The following is a 14,460-nucleotide window of genomic DNA, read 5'->3' on the forward strand; positions in this document are numbered from 1 at the left end:
ATATGACTATATGACTATCTTTACTTATACAAACAGACTGCAGTTTTGCCAATTATATATTGAGTTCTCGTGACCAGAGCAAAAATAATAAAACAGGAGCAAACACAATCCAGATGTAAACACAGAAATAGCGCCACGCACCAAAACTCAAAGAAAGCCCTACTACTATGTAGATCGATGCTAGGCCCTGTAGCTGATATGATATGAAATCCTGGTCATTCACACAGATGTTTAATTGGTCGTTCTGATCATGACGATGATGAAGATGCACATATGCAACTGAGCAAACACAGACCACAAATGTGTCAATCAGTCACGGTGTCTTCATGCTCACACAGCCTCCGGTAGAAGACCAATCAGACAAAATGATTGCAAACACATGCGGACATGTGGTTTTAGGCGAAGGGGGCTGTATTATTATACAAACTACTTACTTCCTTTAACATATGAGGCAACAATAACTGAGCACTGAGATGTTAAACTGCTGACACCTGACACCACATTTACAGGCTTTGGACGTAAACAAACAATCCCGGTGCTCCCGTCAAGCTCCGCATCGCTCCTTCCGTGAGTGTACTGGAAGGGCCATATATGGCAGAAAAAGATCTGGACCTTGAGACCTGTCCCCTGTCACACACAGACACACGAGTGTTTTCCAATAAAACCGTGAGGTCTTCTGTTTGAGAAGTGCAGAGAAAACATTTCCAAGTGTGTCCGGAGGAGCCCGTACTCTACGAAGGACGATTTGGAGGATGAGCGCGCGCAGTGGGGACACGCCGTGAAAAGTTAAATATTCACAACAATGCAACTTTCATTTTCACGGATAAATCGCCCGGCGCTCGCGGAGGGAGCGGGCATTGCCTAAAAGGAAGGACTGTTTTTCAGCGCACGCGGACGAGTGACGTGCCTCAGCCACACGCGTCTTTCTCGTGGACGCTTCCATGTGTTAGCTCTCTCTCTCTCTCTCCTCTCTCTCTCTGCTCAGCTGTTATATCCCAGCTCGCCACAGCTCAAATATCAGTTACCGGGTCCCGACCAATCCCCGCGCGCTGTCAGAGCTCGAAAGAGGAGGCAGCAGCGGACAGCGGAATCGCAGAGAGGCGTACCGCACTGGGGGGTGAGGAGAGAGAAGCACACACCCAGCCGTCCACCCATCCGTCGGTCCGTCCTCCTTTACCCCTCCCGGCCTAAGAGACTCGCGCACGGGCTGATCCCTGCTTCCAGCTGCAGCTGTTCGGGCAAACCGGAGAGGCGCGAGGCAGGATGCGCGATGGGACAAGCGTGCGGACACGCGCTCCTCTGCCGTAGCCAGCCGCCGTCCTCTGAGATGTAAGTGCGAGTGTTTCTGATAAGTGTTTGCATCTCGAAGCTGCCTGCCACTCTTCCGCTGTGGAAACACATGGCGTCTAGCAGCGAGCCAAATACTGAGTGGTGTGTGTGTAGTAGTAGCAGCAGTGTGAGTGCGACCTGCAGGGTGTCAATCTCCGCACTGACAGCGGCGGTAATAGACCCCACGTGAACCATGCATGCAGCTGTCAGTGCAAACCCGCACACAAAATCACCGTCACGTCACCAAAATGTTCTCTGACTGCTCCCGCAGGGAATTTGGTGACCTTATCGCCCCTTTGTATCTTCCAGGAAATCATGACATTACACTGATGGGCTACTCTTCCTCTAATATTCCTACAGGGAGAAATACACCGCCAGCCGTGATATGCCTCCTAACTGGATTCTCTCCATGAAAACTATGATATTAAAAACATATTTTAAGGGCAGACTAGATCTAGAATTAATGATAGTCTTGCCCTGTCTTTCTAATAAGGTACCCTTCGTAAATGGTTTATAAGCTGTTGCTAACAGCTTTATTAATGTTTTAGAAGTAATTTAGCCAGGTTTTAAGATGAACTAAAATAAGTGCAACTGTGGGTCGACAAGTTGGGGAAAAACTGAGTGACTGGAGCCAACCTTTGACCTGGAAAAAGGCTCTCTGGCAACTGCATAGATATCTGTTTCTGACTTTTTCTGCATGCCTTTATGTCTTGCTGACATGTTAAGCCTACTCAAAAGAAAGAATGAACACGCACACACACACACACACACATCTGATGCGGTTTATAACTCATCTATAAAGCTATTATCTGCCACTTTGAAATCCATTATAGAGAATGCCTTATAAGGGAAATTATGTTTGAAATCCCCCGACCTTTTTGAGATAAATTCTTCTGTTGTACAGATTTTTGTCTGCTGAAACCCTGAAATACATCATCACAGAGCTTAAACCGGGGCTCTTTTTCAGAGTTAATGTTCATTCCCGTTCCCGAGGCTGTTTTTTTTACTTTCTAAAAAAGATAGATTTTTTTTTTTTTCTTTCACAGGAAGGCAACGATGAGCCCTGGATCAAAGGAGGCTGACATGATCATTATAATAATTGGCTGCTCTATTTGATCCAATGTAGCAGCCCAGTATCGCATCCTAGTTTTGTCTGGCATACAGTGTTTGTCGTGTCGTGTATTAATCATTGCTTCAGCTGGATGTGTTGCTGTGCTGGAGTTCATTGTGTTGTGTGCTGTAGCTGTTTGCCCTCTGTCTGTTTGACGTGAGTCTTCACGCTGACACCTGCCTGAACACTGATGAACTTTTAAATGTCAGGGCTCAATGATTATCTAAATGTTAGTTAATAAAGCAGCGCGGTCCTCACGTAGAACCAGCTCTCTGCCGTCTGAAATTAAAGTTTACTGTGTAAGCTCACAAAGCCTGCTCTCAAATTAAAGTGACACTGCATGAGCAAACCGATCAGATAGCAAGGACTTCTCCCCAAGGAAGGCATCCGTAGCACACTGTGTGTTTTATAAAACTCCCCACCCCCCTCGCCTCCTTTGTAACTGAATAAGATCATTTGTGGATAATAACCCAGTGATGTCATTTTACAATGACTGCACATATATTAGTAAAATCTCCCTCATAGTAATTTCAGCTCTGTCTGAAAGTTGGAAAAAAAATCCTCTAATGGCTTTTATTCCCTCCTTCATTATTGGTTTAAACTCAATAAAGGAAATCACTGGAGGATAATGACTTTCATTCACCTCACCGCAGAGAAGACTAAGCTTCTTACTTTGAGCGTTTGTTGGCCATTCCTGGAAAAAAAAAAGATTATAGCCAGAAGTTTGTGGGAATAATGAATGTGCCACATGGATGTCAGTGATCTCTGATATACAATTAGATTCAGTAGCTGGTCTCACCTGCTTCCCTCACGCTCGAGCAGGTTTGACAGCGCACACCGGTGATCTGAGGGGGTCATTAAGTGTGGCACTTTGACAAAATACAGAAAAGCAGATGTCATGCCTGCACCCGTTGGGATGTGAGCCTCCTGCGACTGCGTGCTGAGATCAAATGCAGCGCTTTTGGCTGAAAATTCTGAGAGAGACATCTGCAGGCTTTTGCATTTTTGTCATTGTGATGGGTTTTCAGAGGTATGGATTCCTGGATCGTTGCTTTGAGAGGCAGTTATTCATCATCTGACACAGTGACAGCGCTCTACAGTATCAGATGCACGCTGCCACCGAATCGTTCGCCGCTCTGTGTTTAATGTTTGTGCCATGCGCCGTTACGTTACTTGAAGTGTTTTGCGGGTTCTAAACATCCTTTTAGGAAGCCACCTTCGCATTCAGTGCACTTTGCTTATTCGCTGTTATCATTTTAACAGCTGACACACATCGCCCCTGTGTGTGTGTATCTGTGCGTCAGCTGGTGTGCACGTGAATGGTATCCAGCCTGAAAAATAGTGCAGTTTGTTGGAGCGACGCCAGGCAGTCAGATTCCCCCAGCCTCCCGCTGAACACACACACTCACAGCGAAATGCACAGACGTACACAGCAGAGGCAGACTTGTAACCCGACTCCTGATGAGTGAGCATGTGTGTGTGTGTGTGTTGGAGAGAGGGAGACAGGGAGAGGGAGAAAGGATGCTGATGTTGCACTGTGTTATCATCAGTAATGGGCTCATCAATACTAAAATATTCAGAGAGAGAGAGACAGAGAAAAGAGACAGAGCGGGAACAGGCAGATAAAGTGAAGGCAAAGAGAAAGTGGCACAAACCTTTGTGTGCACTGTTTGCTTGCTTTTGCACATGTTTGTGTGGTTTTGTGTAGCTACTAAATATGTGCGCTTCAGCAAAAAACATACAAACAAACATTTGGCTTAAAAACTCTCTATTCTGACTTTTATCCATATTTTGATTCCCTCACCCGTCTCCAGGATTTCATGCAGCAGCATTTATCCAAAAAGTACAATGTAGTCTGTGCATGAGCTGCTGATATACATTTTTATTCGCTTAACAAATGAAACCATTACCTGTGCTGCACAAAAATAATGTTATGTCCTTTAGCTAGGGTGTAAATTTAATGAGTTAAGTTTGCTTGAAATATTAAAGTGAATGAATAATTGGTTGCTCTCATTATCTGCATGAAAAAGCCTACAGTATTACGAGGGAGCTGTTAAAGCTTCGGTGCAGCGTTGAATTATGAGAGGTCAAAGGTTAGAAAGAAAGAAGAATCATGAGCAGATTGCAGGGAGTGTGTAGCACATTGCAGTTCCTACATTCATCATCACATTATTGCATATCACAGAGTTGCAATCCAAACGATTATGTGATTACTTGAATTGCATAAGTTCTTTAATTATCTGCATTATGGGTGAACAGAGAAACATCATAACAGGGGTTTTGCATATGTGATGTCACAGTAATATCCTCGACAGTGTAACCACTTTCAAATGAAGAGATGTGCACATTATTTATAATTTATTGCACCAAAGGAAACTGCGCAACAGCCGTAAAAAACTGGCATATCTATAGTTGCTAACACCACCTCACCTCTCCTGTCACCTCTAAAGGCAATCAGATCCTCAGATCCAGAGATGTTTAAACCGAGTAAGCACAGACCCCAGACACGCAGCCGAATTTTGAATCCCAACAAAAAATAGAAGCAGAGACGACCCATTTCCAATCACTGTCAGCACAACCTTTTCTGTGACGTGCCGCTAAGGCTGCTTCTGTGCTGATACAGAATTTGTTAGGATTTGTGCTTATACAATGTGGCCGTATGCAAGGCTTAACAGCGTAGTATTTACTGCCAGCCATATGACGCTGTGTTACAGAGAAAGGCAGGAAAAAAATGTGTAATTAGTTGCTTTCCACAGGAAATACAAGAACCCCAATACTGGCTAAAAATCATTGTCTCATCATCATGAGTGGCAGGTTTTTCATAAATGTTAAGTTACATAATCTTGCATCTGCATATTTGTATAATTAACTTTGTGATTTGGGGTTTGGATCTTCAGTAAATTCAATAACTGCTAAAGTGTTTTGTTCCTAATTGCAGAGACATGTGTCAGCTTTGCACCTCTGGCCATAACAAACTCAGGCATCAAACTAGATCAACATAAACTTAATTAAAGAAGAGTTTAAACACATAAGCCCATACTGTAAGGAAACTGTCTTAATATTGTCAAGGGGATACTCTCTGACTTGAGATTATCATTGAAATATATATCACGGGAAGCACTGCTCTCATATCTTCCCAACCCTGGTTCACTTACTGCACTTCTCTAATGATGTCGAGTTTACTGAACGTAAACTGAACCGGTTCCATTCACATTTATACACGATTTCCTCCTGTAAACACAGCTGGTTTTCATTATTAAAGCCTTTAATTTGCTAAATAGACAGAGTAAGAATTCTCTGCTCTGTGCAGCTTTCTGTTTAAAATGAGTTCCCTGCTTTGAATAAAACTGAAATGACTTTTGTAAACTGGCACAAAACAATCATAAAGACTGTAGTGCAGTTATTATCCATCTGTTCATCCACTCATTTTCTGTATGCATGGAGATGAACCCTGTCCTAACCCACATTAGATAAGAGGCTTCAAACACCTTGTTTTATCACAGATTTACACATATACAGTGGCTTGCAGAAGTATTTGGCCCCCTTGAACTTTCCCACATTTTGTCACATTACAGCCACAAACATGAATCAGTTTTATTGGAGTTCCACGTGAAAGACCAACACAAAGTGGAACACGTGAGAAGTGGAACGAAAATCATACATTCCAAACATTTTTTACAAATAAATAACTGAAAAGTGGGGTGTGCGTAATTAGCCCTAGAGATAAATAATAACTAATGATAATATCCTTTGTCAAAAAGGAAAGTTGTAAGCCTAACATTGAAAGTAGAGAGGGTGTCTGTCTCCAAATCCAAACTGGGAGCAGGTTTCAGAATGATTTTGAATTCAGTTCTGGATTTAACAAGGAGCCACTGAAGAAGAGTTTCACAGAAGCACGTCTATATGCCTCTGTGAAAGGGAATTTGAGCTACTTCATTATTCTGAATGGATTCAACTCAATGCCCTCAATAATCACAATAACAAGGCATGTATTTTAATTTGTGTGTGTATTTAAGCTTGAAAGAATGAGATGGGATGCATTAATTTAGTTACAAGCCATTCAACATTAATGTTAAACAGCGTAATCTGTGTAATTAGATGTCATACAACTGTCACTGTAACAGAGAGGAAGTCTATTTCATGTCAGCCAATAGAAAACCCTGCACTCCCTCACTGCCTTCACTAAGTTTTATATAAACTGATAGACCGCAAAATCGCCATTTATCGTAAAAATGGATCTGTGAATATGATTAACCAAGCGGAGCTGCTAAATGAGCCGATGTTTGTTTAGTCCTGCTAACATTTTGCAGTCAACTGAGATCAATTTATCTCAGTTTATGTTTATGTTTATTTAAAAGGGACAATGGATATTAATTAATACGAGCACTTAAATTCATCGAGTAAATATGCTAGGTTTAGCCACACAGATTCATTTTCATCTGTAGTCCTTGGCAGGTTGATGGCATATTCAATAAGTCAACAAAAACAAACATTCAGAGGCATGTGAGCATGAGTAAAATACATAAATAAACACATAATCATATACCTTTTTAAAAATCGAAGACCAAAATCACTTATAAAAACACATTAGAATCAAGGACCGTTTGAATCAGCATCCTGCAAAAGTTTCGCAGACTTTTCATGTAAATAAAGAGTGTTGCAGACATTTGAACATCATGTAGTTTAGTTAGAGTAGAGAAATAACCGTCAACTTTGCACACGCTAGTTGCATACAGAGTCATTTTTTTTGGGGAGTGGGCACGTAGCTGAAAGCTGAAAGTGAAAGAAAGTCATGATTTTCACTACAGTTTTGTAGCACAAAGCAGTGTGAATTAGCAATATCTTAAAAGATATGACACCCCTCTATAATTTTATTATGACTTTGCATTCATTATTATATGGACAAAGGTGGTTGAGGGTCCATTCCATGGTACGTATGAGTTTGTAGAACATTATTTATCTAGAAAATTTTCTTGGTTTGTGTGTCATCATTGTTTTTTTTTCTATTGTGGGGTCTGCACTGGAATAGAAAACCTTTCCATCTGGTCTCTTATGGTGACTGTTTCTTACACCTTATTAGGAGGAGTTATTTTAAAGGTGGAGGGTAGAATTTCAGCTGGGCTATGGTGTCATTTTTCATGCTGATTAAAGCAAAAGCAGGTTGACTTTAGAGGAGGGTTTAGAGTAGGTGCATTTTGTGCCAGTTATGGAAAGAATACAGACAGGAAATGAATATAAGTCAATACAATATCATCAAGTGTGTGGTGTGTATTTGTGTGTGTGTGAGCCTGGAGGTGTCACAGGAAAATGACGCTGACAGCCCCCATGGTTCCCAGTTTTGGCTCCAGCAGCTCCTGTCAGCCTCCTTATCTCTATGTACTGTTGCCACAGACAGGTGTGTGTGTGTAGGTGTCTACGACAGCGAGTGTGTTTACAACTCTGTGTGTATACAAGTTAGAAGTGTGTGTGTGTGTGTGTGTGTGTGTGTGTGTGTGTGTGTGTGTGTGTGTGTGTGTGTGTGTGTATGAATGGTTACAGCTGTCTCACTGTCAGTAATCAAATGGACAACCACAACTATGTGCATGAGTGTTTTTGTCAGCGGGTACAATCGTGGTGTGTTTGTGTGTATTTGTCCTCCCCAAGGAGATCAAGGCGGGAGGTGAGGCAGCTGTGTTTGTGGCACAGAGGTTTGGTTTAATTAGAAAACGCTATCATGCCTCCTCCGTCGTCGTGGCAAGAAGCTAAAGGAGTATTGGCAGATGGCTTTAACACTTGCAGTTTTTGTTTCAGACTTTGTGTTCCCGTGCAACACTTCAGTGCCTGAATGCACTGAGATTACTTTAGGGTATTTGAGTTTAAAGCGTAACTTATAGCCCTGCAAATGTGTCTGTCAGGTTTCTGTTCAGACAGAGAGGAGAGGAGTTTTCAACCACTACAAACGTGCTCCTGTGCAAAATCCCAACCCCGCTTTGGTGAATGTGGATGACCTATGCATGCGCATAACCAGAATAAGGACGGGAGTGACCGTAAAGTTCACAAGGAATGGGAGAGGCACAAGAAAGAACTAGTCTGAAGGCCACATGACGTTTGTAGGTCTGTAGCGATTGACTCTTTGGAAAGTTGTTGACCTCTGTGCTCTATGTGCCTCACGATTCGTCGACCCTGCGCTGGGATTTTATGTGGCCACAACTTCATGGCGGAGTGCTGCCATTCCCAATCTCTTCCACTTTGTTATAATACAGTTGACTGTAGAATATTTAGTAGCGAGGAAATTTCAACAATGGACTTGTTGCAGAGGTGGCGTCCTATCATGGAATCACACTGGAATTCAAAGAGCTGCTGAGAGCAAGCCATTCTTTCATAAATGTTTGTAGAACTAGTTTGCATGTCTTGGTGCTTGATTTGATGCACTTTTGGCCATGGAAGTGATTGGAACAGCTGAATTCAGGGATTTTGATGGATGGTGAATAGAGCAGGGCGATATGACCAAAAATATTTATCACGATATACATTTTAAAATTTGCGTTAACGATATAACTGACGATATAATTGACACTAGACAAATTACTTTACGACTCCACAACTTTATTAGTGCAAAAAACCCCATCAATGTATTTGCACTTAAACAAGCAGCTGTTTTTTAATGTGCATTAAAGTTATATAAATCAAAGGATTGATTTTAAGTGTGCCGTATTTTCCAAACAACACGGTAATAACGACGGCCTGCTAGCATGCACTACCAAAAATAGTGCTTTGTTGTATATCTGACGGACGCAAGTTAAACCAGTTCCACACCACTGAAGTTGCAGCATTTTAACAAACCAATTCTGGTTCATCCGTTTCATTCAACGATCCACTTTCACCCTTCTCATTCTCCATCGCCGCCATGTGCGTATGTAAACATAGGCACTGCGCATGCGCGTTTTACCCATATTCTGTCGCGATATTTTATTTTCCTATCATTGCCCAAAATTACACCGGTATTACCGTGAACGGTATGAAATAGCCCAGCCCTAATGGTGAATCCTTTTGGCTATGTAGTGTATTTCTGACACTGTCCCTATCAGACAGCAGACGTTCTCTGCAGGTCTCGGGACAGAGAACTGTAAACATCTACATGCTTGCTTTTGTTTTCGCTGTCACCACATCTTGACTTTTGGACAAACATGTTAGGTCGTACTCTCTGCTGTCATCAACACAACTAATTAATAGCTTATGATAAAAACATGGTCAATCGTCTAGAAGACTTCCATAGATATGGGGAATTAATTCCAAGGGGAGCTAAAGCTTTTCTGGGTTGGTTGTGCAATTCCACTGCCTGAGGCAAACAGGCCCACAAACCAGTCAGCAACCCTCTGGCAACCTCCAGTTGCTCAAAAAAAACCTCTGCATTCCCTGGTTGCATAACTGGTTGCTGGAGGTTCCTGTCGTTGCCAAGTGAAATCAGTGGCTGCACCAAAAAACTCATTGTGGTTGCCTTTACATGTGACTACTGCTTGGCAAGTAGTTAGCAAATGTTTGGAGACAAGCCAGCATCTTTCATGCAAGGATTGGTTTTGTGCAGCATCATATAACTCTTTGCAACAGCAACCACTTGATGTGATTAAGGAATACACATCGGCGTCAGTGAGCGGTCTCCTGGCCTGTGTGACTGGGCCTTTCATCTCTCGTATTAACAGCCAAGTTTTTTAGGGTCTGTCTGTGATCACTTTTAAAGAATGCAGATACACTTAAAAAAGAAAAATCATAATCAGATGATAGCAAATATTTTTGACATGCGATTTCTCATTTGGTTTCCAACAGACTGTTTACCTGCATGCAACCTAGTCGAATTCATGACTCGTCGACAGGAATACTGTAGTGGACTGTAAACTAAATCCAGAAGGTTTCTTGCCCTTGCATTACAGATGCTGCATGTTGCAGATATCGTTCATAGAGATCAGTGGTGGCTGACACTTTATCTTGGTTCATCTTTTAGCTTGTCACTCTTTTGTAGTTTGAGGAAGTACAGGTTTGCTCTTTGAAGGTGTTGTTACAATAAAAGGACTTTGTCACACGTCACCGTCATGCACTAGAGTTTGTTCATGGGCCTCCCTTAAATGTTTTGGACTCCCAAACATGGTATTAGTAAGAATCGTCTCCTGTGGAATCAAAGTGACTATTCAAAGCTGCTGCTGAAAATAAGTAGGAGGTTTAAATTTACACAACATGACCAAAGTAAATAATATATGAATCTTAAACCAGCGGACACAAAAAACATTTCACACAGCTCAAAAATTCAGAAGTTCACAGAGTAGCCAGGAGACATCAGCCCTCCCACATTGTGGTGTTCCTCCTTGTGCAGGTAAAACAGCACTGTGGTTAATCTTGTCACAGCATTTTGGTGAACTGATTTGATTTGCTCGTTGTTTGCTGTGTGCTTCATCACTTTACTTGCTGTTGGAAGCGTTATTATCGTTGCTAAAGCTTTATTGCTGATATTCATCCTGATGTAAATCCACACTTGTTTCTGTTGCGTCTGCTGACTTAGAAAACGTTTTAGAAGTTGGTTTAATGTTGCTCTTTAACATATTCCCCTGTTGGTAGTGTTTTCTTTATGATACACACTGTATCGGTGCAGTGTGTTGAAGTCGGATGGATGCTGATGTCATGTTGTTACCGTGCCTATCGGTGTTGTTGTGTCGTGCTGAGTCTAGAGTGGCATGTGTTACTGTGCCGCTTTCTCTGACTGCTTTTCTTATTGATCAGCTGCACATAGTCTTTGCTGCACAGATACACACCTGGAGAAACACACTAAAGATGAACGCACACGGTACTTTGTATCCTGCAATAATTTGTAATGAAACCTGGCAAGAGTTCACACACATTTCAGCCGGAGTCGTGCTGCTATTTTATGGCGATTGTCCAGTGGAAACATGGTGATTATTCTCATGAACTCTTAACTGTTAACTGTCTTACTCTTACTGCAGTGTATATAGTAGCGCACGGTTATTTGTCACGATTGTTCGCTGATTTTAGTGCATCATTACGTAAACATAACACTGCATTTTTTAAAAGCAAAGTATAAAATATTTCATTGCAAAGTACTCGGTAGCTGTGAAGTCCCTCTTTAGTTCTCCTGTGATGTTCAGTGCAGGTTTTGTCACTTTGGAACAATAATTGCATGTGGGGATGACATTTTGTCCAGTATGTTCACCATTTTTCTGAAACTGCTGTTAGTCTCTCAGGGTTTAGTGCACACAAGGGTTGTGATGATATTAGAATTCCAAACTCGAATCCAATACCCAGGAAAATACTCAGTGCCATTTTTGATATCATGGGGGGAAAATGATAAAATCAAGAGGAATAGTTGTTTTTAATCAGGATTAGAACAGTACTAGTCTGTGAAAATGTGTTTAGCCAGAGCCCCATTTATTTCCTGATATTTGGTGATTTTTTAAGTCTAGGTGATGACAATTTTTTTTAAAATCTTGAACTTTAAGAATTTTTAAATATTTGTGTTTGCCCTTTAAATTAACACGACCCATTAGAGCATTACAGATGGGCAGGACTAACCTAATTCCTACATTAAGGTTAGTGTTTTATTGTTTGTCATAGCTGCTAGCCAGTATCTTCAAGATAACATGCGGCTAAGGTTGCTATCAGATAAAGATACCTTTGGCTGCTCCTGTATTTCCACATGGGCTGCCAGAGCAGATGGGCCACCATATTTGATTTGATTTGACGCTTCCTGGCATGACCCTCCCAATTATCTGAGCTTGGGGACTGACACTAGCTTGTGATCCCCTGAGGCTAGGTTTGTGGTTATCAGCTTATTCCTAAGTGTTAACTGTGCCAATCAGTTTAACATTTACTGTTCAAACATCAGAATTGTTGACCTCCTTACTGACCTCCTAAGTTCCTCCTAAGGTGTTGTAAATGTCAAATACTTCTAATTAGAGGCTGTGTGAACTCGAGTGTCCACTGGAGGACTGACGGCATCAATACTGTTGCAAACGAGTGTCTAATCTAATAATAATTTTTAGTATTGATTAGTATCTCAGATTATTTTGTGGACTCGTATCAGCGTTGGATATTTACTGGTTATGTCAAATTCATTTTCATTATTTCTCTTTTTCAGCATCTGTCTCGCCATCTTTCAACCCTTATCATGCCACCTGCCATACAGAGACAAAGACAGGGAGACAGGTGTGTCAGAGAGAAGAAGGGGCTGCTCAGATGGCTTGATAGACGAACGGCAGGTGTTTCATCCAAAGGGTAGCCCAGGTTGCTTGGCAACTAATGGTGTCACAGGTTACCCCACATATAGGGGTATTATATTCAGCATTGTTGTCCTAGATGTGGTGTTTTCCTCCTTTGATCTGTCTTGCACGACGCGAATTAATGCGTTTGTTCATTAGAACGTGGCTGTTACTGAGTCCGTGTGCGTCTCATCAAAGGCTCCGTGACAAGTGTGTGACAGATGTGGCAAAGCTGCACAGCAATTTTCTGGAGGTTTTTTATTTCTTCTCTCTTTTTAATTCATTCATTTCTTTTATTTTCAGGCCGCAGCTACACCGATAGCTAACGGTTTAGTTGTCAGACAGATTGAACCATACGGCTGTTATACTTGGGACAGATCAAATGTTTCCCTCACGCTGTTTTTAAAAATCTGGATACTCTTTGTAAGGGCACAATCTTTGATCCAAATGGAAACAAAAAGATCAGACCACATACATTATCAAAGACAGACATGACACTCGAGTAACTCCTGAATTGAAATGTATGGGGCAGTTCTAGCTCGACAGAGATTCTAAAACCTTGTTTTTGAGCAAAGCCAGCAGAATGTTTTTAGTCTATTTTATCAGGCATGAGCAATGATTCTGTTGAACTTTATGGTAATCTAGGTAACGTCCAAATAAAAGCCCAGAGGCACTGCATGAAGGTTCTGGGTTCAGACTGTGGCCTCTCTGTGTGGAGTTTGCACGTTCTCCTTGTGGCTGCGTGGGTTTGCTCCCACAGTCCAAAGACATGCTTGTTAGCTTAATTTGTGACGCTAATTTGGCTGTAGGTGTGGTTGTGAGAGTGAATGGTTGTCTTTGTCTTAGTGATGGACTGGAGACTTGCCCAGAGTGTACCCTGCATTTCACCCAAAATCAGCTGGGACAGTTTCCAGCTGGACGGCCTTAATGGTTTCTTTTTAATTCTTACAGTAGGTAGTCCAACTAAAAGCATTTGATTATGCATATACTGTACTTCTTCTGCTACTGCTTCTACTAGTAATCATTTTTTGACTTTTTGAGCACTTTTCCAGACATAATAAAGTGATTTACAGCTGTGTTGGATCCCTCAGTAGTGTCACTGTACGCCTTCCATAAAACAAAGTGCCAAAAATGAAAAGGAAAGTCAGCCAAGACAATGGCATTAAAAAAAAAAAGTTCAAAGAGAATAAAAAAGCTTAAACTTGAGACAATAAACAAGCTGTTAAATATGAAAGACTCAAAAAAGATCATAAAAATCCTGTCGCATTAAAATATGCTTTGAGGGGGGATTTTAAAGAGAAGACAGACTAAGATCCTCCAGCTGGGATATCCACAGTGTGATTACTTAAGCTGTGTAAGGCTTTCAGTGTGAGCAATGAGCTTTCCAGCCACTGTAGTCAAACTAGTGTGGCATTAGTTTGCAGTCAGCTGTGTTTCAGTGCAAGCTGAGGGAGGGAGGTGGAGTTTGTCTTTTTGATTAGGATGAAAACATGATGATTTTCACTCATCAGAATCAAAAGTTTGGCAGAAGTTTGGCTGTTTTAGTGATTTGATTGATGAAGGAGAGATGAAAGTCGACCTATGAAGAACTTGGTTGATTTTAAAGTAGTTTTGAGTGTTGAGTCTGTTGAAAAATGGCTAAAAGGCAGCATGGAGATAACAGCATATAAGGTCAGTATTGATCCCTCAAGTAAAAAAGTGTATAAAGAAGATTGTGGTGCACATGCTGAATGAACCCCTTTTAGCAGAATAATGCATAACGCAACCACTAAAACATAA

General features: G+C 41.5%; 1 protein-coding gene across 1 annotated transcript in view; it reads left to right on the forward strand.

Annotated features, from left to right (window-relative positions):
• The first annotated feature begins 1,005 nt into the window (after window positions 1–1,005).
• The window catches only part of pde2a (phosphodiesterase 2A), a 187,297-nt gene continuing 173,842 nt past the window's right edge, over window positions 1,006–14,460 (forward strand). Inside the window, exon 1 of the mRNA XM_004561432.4 lies at window positions 1,006–1,329. Coding sequence (XP_004561489.2) covers window positions 1,271–1,329 — 59 coding nt within the window. The 5' untranslated portion in view covers window positions 1,006–1,270. The remainder of the gene's footprint in view (window positions 1,330–14,460) is intronic.

This window comes from Maylandia zebra, linkage group LG14, assembly GCF_041146795.1.
Source record: "Maylandia zebra isolate NMK-2024a linkage group LG14, Mzebra_GT3a, whole genome shotgun sequence".
Classification (NCBI taxonomy): Eukaryota; Metazoa; Chordata; class Actinopteri; order Cichliformes; family Cichlidae; genus Maylandia; species Maylandia zebra.